The sequence below is a fragment of the Triticum aestivum genome, chromosome 4D (assembly GCF_018294505.1).
Source record: "Triticum aestivum cultivar Chinese Spring chromosome 4D, IWGSC CS RefSeq v2.1, whole genome shotgun sequence".
NCBI lineage: Eukaryota > Viridiplantae > Streptophyta > Magnoliopsida > Poales > Poaceae > Triticum > Triticum aestivum.
In genome coordinates this window covers 337,365,652-337,376,897 of record NC_057805.1, presented here as the reverse complement: position 1 = coordinate 337,376,897, position 11,246 = coordinate 337,365,652, and the positions used below count along the sequence as shown (strand labels likewise).

Here is an 11,246-nt window from a genome sequence, read left to right as displayed (position 1 = left end):
TGTGTCAGTATTGTGGCCACCATCAGCGAGAATGAGAAGGAAGATAAATAGCAACACAGATGAGATGTCATTATTAAAGAAAGGACGTAGACCTATTTGGGTCTTGACTCTTGGTTATTGGGTTAGGGATGTATTTTTTCTCCCTTTGCAATGCACAGACTCTTTTGCAACATATCGTCGTGGGCGGGCTGGGTACCGAGGACTATAGAGAATGGAATTTTACCAAAGATAACAGATTTACAGTGAGGTCGGCATACCACCTGGGAGTGGCAAGGGCTACAACCTCTAGTTCAAACCGGGTTGCTGATCATAAAAGTTGGCTCAAACTGTGGGGTACAGAAGTGCCAAACAAGGTAAAAATTCATGCATGAAGGGTCATTAGGAATGGATTAGCTGTTGGAACGGAGCTGCACAAGCGTAGAATTAAACCGGGGGTATTCTGTGTTGCATGTGGAAGGGAAGAGAATATTATACACAGATTTTGGAAATGCCCACATGCAGCCGAACTATGGTGCTTGCTCTGTGAAAAAGTGGCTGCTCCCTTGCCGGTATTGCCAATATACGTGGATGGTGCAGAGGCGCTTCGTGCCTGGATTCTGCAATGGCTAGCCAAGACAAGTGGAGAAGAGAAGGTAATTGTGCTCAAAGCCTGGTATGAGATGTGGTTGGCTCGTAATGGAGCCAGGGAAAGTAACCGCATTGAGTGTCCAACAAATATTTGTGACCGGGTTATTAGTCTTATGGAAGAATGGAAATCTATACACGAAGTAAAGCACGATCACCCGGGCCCCGTTCAGAGTGAGAAGTGGAGGATACCAGAGGAAGGATGGTCAAGGCGAACGCCGATAGTGCACTAGCTAAGCAACTACGGGCAGGAGGGGGAGGAGCTGTCCTTAGGGACAACAATGACAAATTCATCGCTGGATCGTGTCATTTTTTCTCTTCAACTCACGACGTGGATGTCCCCGAGCTAAAGGCGTGCCGGAGGGCTCTAGCCCTTGCAAAAAAAAATACAGGTACAGAAAGGTCATCCTTGAGACGGACTCTCAAGTGTCGGTGCAGAAGATTATGAACACACAAAAGGATCTCTCAGCTAATGGGCAACTAGTTGAGGAGATCAAGGACTCACTTAACTTTTTTACAGAGCTCAGGGTTGCTTGGGTGCGACGCTCGGCTCGGCAAATAAGGTCGCACACATTTTAGGTAGGGAAGGTTGCATCAAATCTTTTTGTAAAACTTGGCTTCATGTGTCTTCGGAGTGTGCGAGCTCGGAGATTGCTCTGGAAGGAGCCGTGAACATTGAATAAAGTGGTAACGTTTTCCCCTAAAAATATATATATATCTTAAAAAAAGGTCTAAGATGCTCCCCATCCTACGTGGCACTTGGTTCGAGTCTAACATTGGGGTCGCCACGCACACGGGATCGAAAGCTGTCACCCCATTGGTCGAATTCGCTGGAGGACGCCTCCGCGCGCCACGTGCACTCGGTCGCGAAACATCTCGAGTCCTCGAGCCCCCCTTCTCCATAATCGGCGGCACTCCCCGATGGCTACAACTCTCTTTCCTCCTCCGCTTCCCTCCAAATCGAGCCAAAATTCAACCCGAGGAATCCCTAAAGAAGCGAACCTGACCGATAATCCTAGCCCAGAAAGCTCAGCGCCGAGAAGCGAAACCCGAATCGAAGCAGTGCGCGATGGGAATCCCAATCCGATCTCTCCTCGTCGCCTCTCTCGTCCTCAGTTCGATCGCCCTGCATGTCGCGGCCAAAACCTTGGATCCCTACAAGGTGAGTGATTACGTAATTTTTTTGCGTGATTTGGGGCTGTATGGCTAATGTGATTCCGGGCTGTTGATAAATTCAATGTAAACTAAACGCACCATGAGCTGAAGCGATGTGCATGAGTGCTTTTCTAGAGCAATTCAGAGGCTAGAACCCGATAGTGTGCCATGGTGGACCTTAATTTTGTTAATCAGTTGCCGTGACCAAATGTAGAGGGACTGACAGTGATAAAAGTGTGCTTCCATTTGAGAAGTTTTGCACCTAATAGGCGTCCAGATGCTTATGAAGTCTGCCATCCCCTCTTAACATCAAGGTGTTAAGAAGGTGGTGTTAACACACTATTGGTATATCTTAACATCATCCCTTCTTTTTCTGGTTGCAGGTTCTTGGAGTTGACAAGAATGCCAGCCAAAGGGATATTAAGAAAGCTTTTCACAAGTATGTTTTCAGTTTTTCGATTTTAGGAAAACATATTATGATTTTGTTTTAACCGTGATAGTTTAGCATCCAATTTTAATTTCTATTTTCTGTTGCCCACAGGCTTTCGCTAAAATATCATCCTGACAAGAATAAAGAGAAGGGTGCACAGCAGAAATTTGAAGAGATAAATAATGGTAAGACGCCCAACTGTGTCTGTAATAAAAAATACTGGTTTTAAATATTAATGCCTCGGTTCATTTGGCATTTTGGACATACTGACTGTTTATTTGAAGAGATAGTTCATTGACACCAATCAAGCTTCCACCAAATATAGAATCTCGATTCTTCCTTCTCCATATTTTCATGTTGGTTAAAGACCCTGCGTTGATTTTTCTTGGGTTTGAAATGTGTTAGGTCTTACCTGTGGCAGCCTTATTTCAGTTATCTCCAGGCACAGTTGAGTGATGCATGTTTTTTTTTTCTTTTGGATAAAGAGAGCTCCCTCTCCTATTTCTATTAAGAGAAACCGCATTGTATTAGGGTGTGTTTGGATCGCAGCCATGAGCTACCATACCAAAAAATTGGCGTTGACTGGCAGCATAGGCGTGCGTTTGGTTTGGTGCCAATTTTCCTAGCCGCTGCCAATTTTTTGGTCACCAGTACATTTTTCACGCCCATGCGATGGCGAGCTGGCGGCGGCGGATTCCTGCGCCAATTTATTGGCTCGCCCTCGTTTGGTCGGGCTGGCCTGGGCGACAACCAAACACACGCTTAGTTACAGCTACTAGAGCTAAATAGAAATAGAAAACGACAACGCATGACCTAAAGGAGCAAGATGAGATTCACCCATCAACCCCAAAAGATCACAAGGGGCTATATCGGCAAAACTACCGATAACCTACAAAGCCAACAGACTCCAACTCCATCATCCTGAGAATCTACAAGCCAGATCTCCAGGAGATGGTGTAGACAGCGATGCATGTTGCCCCTTGAGCTTTTCAGGGTGTATGAAATTTTGTACCTATTCATGTTCTTGTCTGTAGTTATTTTACCTTTGCTTCTCTTTGCAATTGATTTATCAGTCCACCAAGGATTCTGTAACTCCTGTTAGTGAATTATTTTTCGTTCCGTGGTTAAGAAGATGCGATAATCGAACTATGAGCGCATCCTTTACTGTAACTCTGATTTTTCTAATGTGCATTGGTGTCACGTTTGCAGCGCATGAGATTTTGTCAGATGAAGAGAAGAGGAAAAACTATGATCTCTACGATGATGAGAAGGGTAACCCAGGTATGGGTGCTGGAAATTTTGGGAGCCATGACTTCACTGGTGGTGGCCCCAGGACTACCTATTTCTCATCCGGTGATGGATGGCAGACAATGGGTGGTCAGGGAAATTCAAAAACATTCTCCTTCTCGTTTGGTGGCAACCCTGGGGCTGGCGGAGGAAATCCGTTTGGCTTTGATCTTGGTGATGTTTTCTCCAACATGTTTGCTGGTAGATCAATGGGTGGTAGCCAGCATGGTGGATTTGCTGGTTCTGGTAGACCCAGTGCGAGAACTTCCAGTCAGCATAAAAACCCTGTCACCATTCAGGAGGTTACGATGCAAACATTCAACAAAGAAATAGCTGACCAAGGAATAACTTGGCTTCTTCTATTCTATACACAACAAGCAAACGGTCAATTTGTGCTTGAAAGTGTTCTGGAGGATGTGGCTCGTTCATTGGATGGTGCAGTGAGGGTAAGCTGATTAAATTTATGTAATGCTGGTCCTTCGCAGTTAACATAGAGCAAGAAAAGTTTATACAGTGATTCTGTTGATGCAGGCTGGCAAGGTAAATTGTGATAACGAAAAGGCCCTTTGCAAGAAAAACGGGGTTTCAGTAGGAAAATCGGCTCGTCTCTTCATTTATTCATACAGCACTGCAGAGAAAGGGTCTTTGCATGAGTACTCTGGAGATAGTGATGCTAAGAGCCTGAAGACATTCTGTCAAGAACACCTGCCGAGATTCTCCAGACGGGTTGACATTACCCAATTCAATTTCCCTTCCAATGCCTTGCCAAACCTTCCTGAAGTGCTTTTGCTGTCAACAAAGAAGGACACACCAGCAATGTGGCGAGCAGTCAGTGGGATGTTCCACAGTCGCTTGATATTCTATGATGCAGAGGTAAGAGCTGTACCTTGTCATCACTGCTTTGTTTGAGAAAATTAGGTCAGCACTGGCGCTGGTCATCTGCACTGCTTTGTTTGAGAAAATTAGGTCAGCACTGGCGCTGGTCATCCGCTTTTCGTGTGTAGGCTTGGTACATAACTTACTGTACTGGCATCGTGCGTTATAGATAGTCTTTCTTTTAAGCAATGGTTATAGGGATTAATTTATTTCTAAATTGAGGCATTACTAATATTGTTTGTACCGAAAGAGGCTAGTCATAGCTGTGCTGTATCTTCGATCTTACGGTAAAATTTTCCAGATCAGCCATATACACTAACAATTAACAATTAAGGACAAGAGCATCTATTTCATCTACTCTTACTAAACTTTTATATTTTTTTCCTTTTTAAGGTTCAGGATGTTTCTCTTCCACTGCTAAAACGCTTTGGCGTGAAGAATGTTCCGGCGCTTATTGGCCGAACCGTTAATGGCGAGGTGCAACTTCTGAAGGATGGTATTTCAGTGAAAGATCTCCGATCTGGTATCAAAGAATTGAAGACTCTGCTAGAAAGTTTTGAGAAGAAGAACAAGAAGCTAGCATCGGAACAAGCTAAGAAACCTGCCAAGGCAAGTGAACCGAAGGAAAACAAAATCCCTCTCCTCAGCGCCTCCAATTTCGAGGAAACCTGTGGAGAGAAGGCTCCAGTATGCATCATTGGTGTTTTCAAGTCCAACAAAGCCAAGGAAAAGCTGGAGAGCATCCTGTCCGAGGTTTGTTTCCCCGCTTAACGCCAGTTTGACGATATGCGGAAGCATCAACCTGTTTGTTCGTCCTGCCTAGCTACATTATCTAGCTTCTAACGCATGTCTTATCGTCTTGCTGTTTTCTGCATCCAGATATCTCAGAAGACTCTGATCAGGGGACAGAGCTACAGCTCTGGGAACGCAATCACGTATGCCTTGTTGGACGGCAACAAACAATCTGCGTTCCTGTCCTCGTTCGACAAGTCTGGATACAAGTCGTCCGATAAGCTCCTGCTCGCGTACAAGCCTCGACGGGGGAGGTTCGCTGTGTATAAGGGTGAGGTGTCAATGGAAGAAGCTGAAAGGTTTGTGGTTTCCGTCCTGAATGGAGACGTGCAGTTGTCGGCAACTGGACAGAAGCCAGTTCTTAGGTAGAAGAAAGATAGGGTTGCAACTCGCAAGCATTGTTTTCTCGAAATGGTTGCAAGTAATTTTAGCCTTTAGGGGATGTAGTGTGTGATCTGGGAGGGCCTGTACATAGTTGAATCAATCAAGACAAGAGAGTAAAATGTAAACTGTGGACTCAGATTTGTGGACTGGGATACGGGAATACATACTGACATGTTACCATGCATACATGTACATATTTCTCTGGCTTTTCTTGTTGAGGGAAATTTCTCTGTTTTTTTTTTTTTTGACAATCAATTCTCTGGCTTTGTTTAGTAGAACATCCTGTGGCGATAAGTGTGGACCGCGTGTTCACTACAGTACTACTACTACAGCGTACCGTTAGCACCAACAAATCGGCCCGGCCCAACAAGCTGCCTGATGTAAAGCAGTCACCCCACTACGGTACGGGATGGCCTCACAAATTCTATCTCTTCTTCCCTAGAGCACAAAATGCAGTGGCCGAGCAGGTGAGAAGAAGATGGCTGCCACCAGCCTCAGTTCCTCTCCCTCCAAGGTTGGCACTGCCAAAGTAAGCTCCCCCACCCCTCTTCATCTTCTTTCTTCCCCTCCTCGAGTTGCTAGGATTCGTGTCGTCGTTTGAAGGAGTATAACGGAAGATATGCCGGCCATGCCTGTTGTTGTAACGAGTTTAGTGCACGAGGAGATTGAAATTCTGCTGCTCAGTTCAGTTCATATCTTGAATGCTAACGCTATCATCCAATCTAGGCATGAATTCATCTTGACAAGTTCCCAGCTAGTTGTTGGACTATCTAGAATCATGGCTAAAATTGTTGGCGAAATGAGATAATTTGCTAACTGAATCTTCGGTTCTTGCTGCAACCGGATGTGTATGTACGACAGCTAGGAGGCATCTCCAGATCTTCCCCGTCCTACACCCAGCTCGCCTTCTGCTCCAGGCATGCCTTCCACAAGATAGGAACCGCTGCAGCTCCGCTGAGGCCTCAGAATGAGCTCAAGCACGCAAGACCCTGCGCGACCACGGACAACGACCGGGCGGCGCCGGCGGAGGCACAGGAAAGCGCGACCATCAGCGCCGGCGTGAACCCGGTGGCGTCCGGCAACGGCCAGCAGCCGCAGCCGGGCGAGCCGCCCAAGCGGGTGCCGCTGACGGCGCGGGAGCGGCTGCGCGCGGCGCGCGTGCTGGGCAAGTACGCGGAGCCGGGGGCCGGGGGGGCGCCGGCGGACAAGAAGGGTTCGTCGTCGAAGCCGGAGTTCGGGAGCCGGGTGCTGGACGCGCTGCGGGAGACGGACGGCGGGAAGAAGGGCGGGCGGAAGCGGTCGGGGCTGCCGGAGGCGCCGAGCAACCTGCTGGACGACACCAAGCGCGGCATGCCCAAGGACGGGTGGACGTTCGACTGGCTGGCGGCGCTGCCCGTGGGCACGGACGTGCTCATCGTCGCCGCGTCCTTCGGGATCATCACCACCGTCATGTTCGGGACCACCTACCTCGTGTGGAAGCTCGGCGCCATACATTTCAACGAGTACTAGCTTTCTCTACGTGGTTCTGTAACAATAATGCCGTCTATCGTATGATGAGGCAGATTTTGAGCACAGGAATACACCGTGATTGTACGAATTAAATCCAACGATTTTATAGAAAAGTTTCATAGATATGTTAAGTAAACTGTCTGTGTGATGTTGAACACCAAAGTGGCTGTAGTTTAGTGGTGAGAATTCCACGTTGTGGCCGTGGAGACCTGGGCTCGAATCCCAGCAGCCACATCTCACTATTTGTGATTTTCTAATTTTTTTCACATATGACGATTAACGGCTCTGATTAGCTCTTATGGAGACACTGACAGCCAGACCCCACACCGTTTGCACGTCGCCCCCTTCCATCCCCTCTGCCCTCACGCCCTCACCCCACTTCCGCCATAGCCGATTAGCCGCCGGCGAGAGGCCCCCGGTTCCTCTCCTCTGGAGTTTCTGCGCGAATGGATCCCGGCGAAGGCGGTTCCCCTGCCGCTCCATCGACTTCCATTGCAGCCCCAGGTGATTTTTGCCCCTTTTCCTCGTCTAATCGGCCGAACCAGTGCCACCCGTCGGCGCTAAAACCCTAGCGCGCCTCTGTCTCCAACCATTCCGTGCAGGCCCAGGCGCGGACACGAGGGAGGACGCCGGGAAGCAGGTGGTGGTGATTCTCGTCGGCCCCCCGGGCAGCGGCAAGTCCACGTTCGCCGAGGCCGTCATGGCTGCTGCCGCCGGCCGCCCATGGGCCCGCGTCTGCCAGGTGCGCCCCATTGCTTTTCGTCTCCTCTGTGAATTTGATGTCCCAACTCTCAAGACAAGCATTCCATAATGCCTAATGCAGGGTCATCTGATTCGGCTTTGAAACTGCTTATATTTTGCATAACTAGTTTTTTTTTGCGATGGATTGCATAACTAGTTACTGGATCACAAGTTTGAAACTGTAGTTTCAGTCTCATGGTACTAATAATAATTATACTTACCTTGCAAAAAGTGGCACCGCATGCAAAAGCAGATAGCATCTCAAAGTCAAAAATCCAAAATCCTATTCCATGGGTGAGTTGGGGTGATTCGGTTAGTGCAATTTTTACCTGGCTTGAATGTTAATTAGCATATCATCAACCAAAACTCCAGCAATTGTGACAGGATTTTGTGTGGGTCTTTGTTGTGTTCTAGGATACAATTGGAAAGGGCAAAGCTGGAACCAAAATACAGTGCTTGAAGGCCGCAGCGGACGCTTTGAAGGAGGGAAAGAGCGTTTTCATTGACCGATGCAACTTGGAACGAGAGCAGCGCTCTGATTTTGTGAAGCTTGGCTGCACCGTACAAGCGGATGTGCATGCTGTTTTCTTGGATCTTCCTGCGAAGGTTTGCATCTCACGCTCGGTTAGCCGGACTAGCCATGAAGGAAATGTGCAGGGCGGAATGGCCGCCATGGTTGTGAACCGCATGCTGAAGAACAAACAGGCACCCTTGCTGACTGAAGGTTTCAGTCGGATCACGTTCTGTACGGATGACGATGACATTAAGAAGGCAGTTGACATGTATAGTGCTTTAGGGCCTTCACATAGTCTTGCTTCAGGAGTATTTGGTCAGAAGAGCAAAGGGCCTGTACAAACTGGTATAATGAAATTTCTCAAGAAGGCAGATACTTCTAGCGTCAACAAGTCCAGTGGAACTATGGTCACATCAAGTGAAAGAAAGACAGGGCAGCAAAATACAACGTTGAAACAGGAGAACCTTGAAGCTGGTGGCGCCTGTTCAATGCAAGTAGAAAAGAAGTTGGATAACCTGAAGGAAAAAGAAGAACAAAGTAAGGAAAGGGTTTCTTCTGACACCAGTTTGTGCACTCTGGCATTTCCATCGATTTCTACTGCTGACTTCCAGTTCGATCTTGAGAAAGCATCTGAGGTTATAGTAGATGCAGCTACTGATTTCGTGCAGAAGCATGATAATGTAAGACTAGTTCTTGTTGATTTGAGCCAAAAATCAAGAATATTGTCATTAGTCAAGGACAAGGCTGCTAAGAAGAGCTTTGACTCCAGCAGATTTTTCACATTTGTGGGAGACATCACTCAGTTGCACTCCAAAGGAGGTCTTCAATGCAACGTCATTGCTAATGCTGCCAACTGGTAATTATTTTTGTCACTTAAATTCTTACGATGTGCAGGTTCTATCAAATGAAGATATACTTTCAGATTATTATTTTATAAGTATATGTTGATTACTTGAATCCTGCTTTATCCTTGTTGGGAGTCAAACTGGACCTTTTGTTTTTGTCTATCGCAAGCAAAAATTCTTAGGACCCTCTATAGTGGCCATCGAGATAATATCTGCAAGTGTTTCATGCAGGAGGTTAAAACCTGGAGGTGGAGGGGTTAATGCAGCAATATTTAATGCTGCTGGAGAAGCTTTACAGCATGCAACCAAGGAATGTGCTGACACGTTGAGACCTGGTAACTCTGTTGCAGTTCCAGTTCCATCAACTTCCCCTCTGCATCAACAGGAAGGGGTGACCCATGTCATACATGTGCTTGGACCAAATATGAATCCAATGCGTCCAGATTGTCTGAAGAATGACTATACCAAAGGGTGTAAGGTTCTTCGTGAGGCATATAATTCACTTTTTGAGAACTTTGCAACCATTGCCCAGAGCTACACAGGGAAGCAGAATGATGAAACTTCATCAAGGAAGTCAGCATCTGGAGTGATTTCACCTAATGATTCAAAAACGAAGCGAGAGGGCAGTGATGATTCTGAAAGGACCAAAAAGTGTAAGTTGCTTCCATCTATTTTGACTTCAAGTCAACACCATGAGCGCAGAGGGACCAACACACTAAGTTATCATGATAACTCCATGGGTTCATCTGATGCTCCGAACCAAGCAAGAGAGGAAGACAACAAGAAGAATGCTGCGGTCACCAACAAGACTTGGGGATCCTGGGCACAGTCCCTTTATGAGGTTGCCATGCACCCAGAAAAATATAAGAACGCAGATTCTATCCTTGAAATATCTGATGAATTTGTTGTTCTGAAGGACCTCTATCCCAAGGTATTCTGAACTTAATACCCTTTCCCCTTCATTCCTAGTGCTCTTCTTGACATCTCAGCAAAGCTCTTTATATATGCAGGCTAAAAGGCATGTGTTGGTGATATCTAGGACAGATGGTCTTGATTCTCTAGCAGATGTCAAGAAAGCGCACTTACCACTGCTTAGGAGTTTGCATTCAGCTGGGCTGAAGTGGGCACACAAGTTCCTAGAGGAAGACGCATCTCTGAAGTTCAGGCTTGGATATCATTCGGTACTACTATAACTCAGTGTTTAACTGTTTATTGCCAACTTTGTGATGGGCATGAGCAAGAGCGATCTTATCTGTATTGGTTTCTGCAGGTTCCGTCCATGCGGCAGTTGCACCTCCATGTCATAAGCCAGGATTTCAACTCGCCCAGCTTGAAAAACAAGAAGCACTGGAACTCCTTCACCAGTGCATTTTTCCTTGATTCTGTCGATGTCATGGACGAGGTTGACCAGCATGGGTCCGCGACTATCAACCCTGATGAGAAGCTCCTCGCAATGGAGCTAAGGTGCCACAGATGCAGGAGCGCCCACCCGAATATTCCGAAGCTCAAATCCCACATCGCGGCCTGCAAGTCCCCCTTCCCCTCCCATCTTCTGAAGAAGGACAAGCTGTTGTCAGCTTCAACGATGCGTGCGGGCTGCAGTTAGAGCGTAGAGCTAGCAGCATTATCCTTGCAAGCACATTTTACATTTCGTGCTTTGAGAAGGATGGGCCACATCGAGGTTTATTTTGTATGGCAATGTTACTTGCGCAAACTTATTCCACAGTCAGCTGAGCTTTTTGTAAATGTTCATGTCCTATTTCGCACTTGATATGGTTTGCTATATAGCCATGTCTTCAGATCTTTGGGTTGACCTACTCACTAACATTGCTAGGGATAGCCAGCGAGGGAAAGAAATATGGAATGACATAGTGGCGCGTCGGAGCCGTTTACACAAATAGATTCGATTTGTGTACCAGGAAGCGTATATATAAAGTTGTGCTAATTCTAAAGAAAACAAGGTGAAACCTGCAAGTCAGGAAGATATGTTCATGTAGGTTCAATTCAAAAGAACCAGACAGTTGAGTAAGGACGAGTACGGAAGTGGTTTATAGTGCCATAATGAGTTAAAAGCACCCCAGGTATCCCA

At 46.8% G+C, this 11,246-nt stretch overlaps 3 protein-coding genes and 1 non-coding gene across 6 annotated transcripts; all 4 read left to right on the top strand.

Annotated features, from left to right (window-relative positions):
- The first annotated feature begins 1,518 nt into the window (after positions 1–1,518).
- LOC123097770 (dnaJ protein ERDJ3A) lies at positions 1,519–5,755 on the top strand. The gene is made up of 7 exons (XM_044519592.1): positions 1,519–1,786; positions 2,163–2,218; positions 2,321–2,394; positions 3,419–3,942; positions 4,028–4,369; positions 4,766–5,125; positions 5,252–5,755. Exons 1-7 carry the CDS (start codon positions 1,694–1,696, stop codon positions 5,531–5,533), a joined length of 1,731 nt encoding a protein of 576 aa, XP_044375527.1. The 5' UTR covers positions 1,519–1,693; the 3' UTR covers positions 5,534–5,755.
- An 83-nt stretch (positions 5,756–5,838) lies between these two features.
- On the top strand, positions 5,839–7,193 carry LOC123097771 (uncharacterized). Its single transcript, XM_044519594.1, has 2 exons — positions 5,839–6,077; positions 6,410–7,193. The coding sequence occupies exons 1-2, from the start codon at positions 6,027–6,029 to the stop codon at positions 7,055–7,057; spliced, it is 699 nt and encodes a 232-aa protein (XP_044375529.1). The 5' UTR covers positions 5,839–6,026; the 3' UTR covers positions 7,058–7,193.
- Positions 7,194–7,219: 26 nt separating this feature from the next.
- On the top strand, positions 7,220–7,291 carry TRNAH-GUG (transfer RNA histidin (anticodon GUG)). The gene has a single exon. It is a non-coding gene; the product is annotated as a tRNA-His (tRNA).
- A 49-nt stretch (positions 7,292–7,340) lies between these two features.
- Positions 7,341–10,956, top strand: LOC123097769 (transcription factor bHLH140). 3 transcript variants are annotated; one of them, XM_044519590.1, is made up of 7 exons: positions 7,341–7,561; positions 7,660–7,799; positions 8,031–8,092; positions 8,213–9,168; positions 9,389–10,088; positions 10,168–10,338; positions 10,428–10,956. In XM_044519590.1, the coding sequence occupies exons 1-7, from the start codon at positions 7,356–7,358 to the stop codon at positions 10,761–10,763; spliced, it is 2,571 nt and encodes an 856-aa protein (XP_044375525.1). In that variant the 5' UTR covers positions 7,341–7,355; the 3' UTR covers positions 10,764–10,956. The 3 variants fall into 3 exon arrangements, with proteins under 3 accessions (XP_044375525.1, XP_044375524.1, XP_044375526.1); XM_044519589.1 differs by having other exon boundaries at positions 8,031–8,110; XM_044519591.1 differs by lacking the exon at positions 8,031–8,092 and having other exon boundaries at positions 7,363–7,561.
- Positions 10,957–11,246: the final 290 nt, after the last annotated feature.

Bases quoted from the DNA above. Each gene is read 5' to 3' on its own strand.
- LOC123097769 (XM_044519589.1), top strand. From the start codon at position 7,356: ATGGAGACACTGACAGCCAGACCCCACACCGTTTGCACGTCGCCCCCT. The intron at 8,111-8,212 runs GTTAGTGCAATT...GTTGTGTTCTAG, and splicing joins GGGTGAGTTGGGGTGATTCG to GATACAATTGGAAAGGGCAA. The intron at 10,089-10,167 runs GTATTCTGAACT...TTATATATGCAG, and splicing joins TGAAGGACCTCTATCCCAAG to GCTAAAAGGCATGTGTTGGT.
- LOC123097770 (XM_044519592.1), top strand. From the start codon at position 1,694: ATGGGAATCCCAATCCGATCTCTCCTCGTCGCCTCTCTCGTCCTCAGT. The intron at 1,787-2,162 runs GTGAGTGATTAC...TTCTGGTTGCAG, and splicing joins AAACCTTGGATCCCTACAAG to GTTCTTGGAGTTGACAAGAA. The intron at 3,943-4,027 runs GTAAGCTGATTA...CTGTTGATGCAG, and splicing joins CATTGGATGGTGCAGTGAGG to GCTGGCAAGGTAAATTGTGA.
- LOC123097771 (XM_044519594.1), top strand. From the start codon at position 6,027: ATGGCTGCCACCAGCCTCAGTTCCTCTCCCTCCAAGGTTGGCACTGCC. The intron at 6,078-6,409 runs GTAAGCTCCCCC...TATGTACGACAG, and splicing joins CCAAGGTTGGCACTGCCAAA to CTAGGAGGCATCTCCAGATC.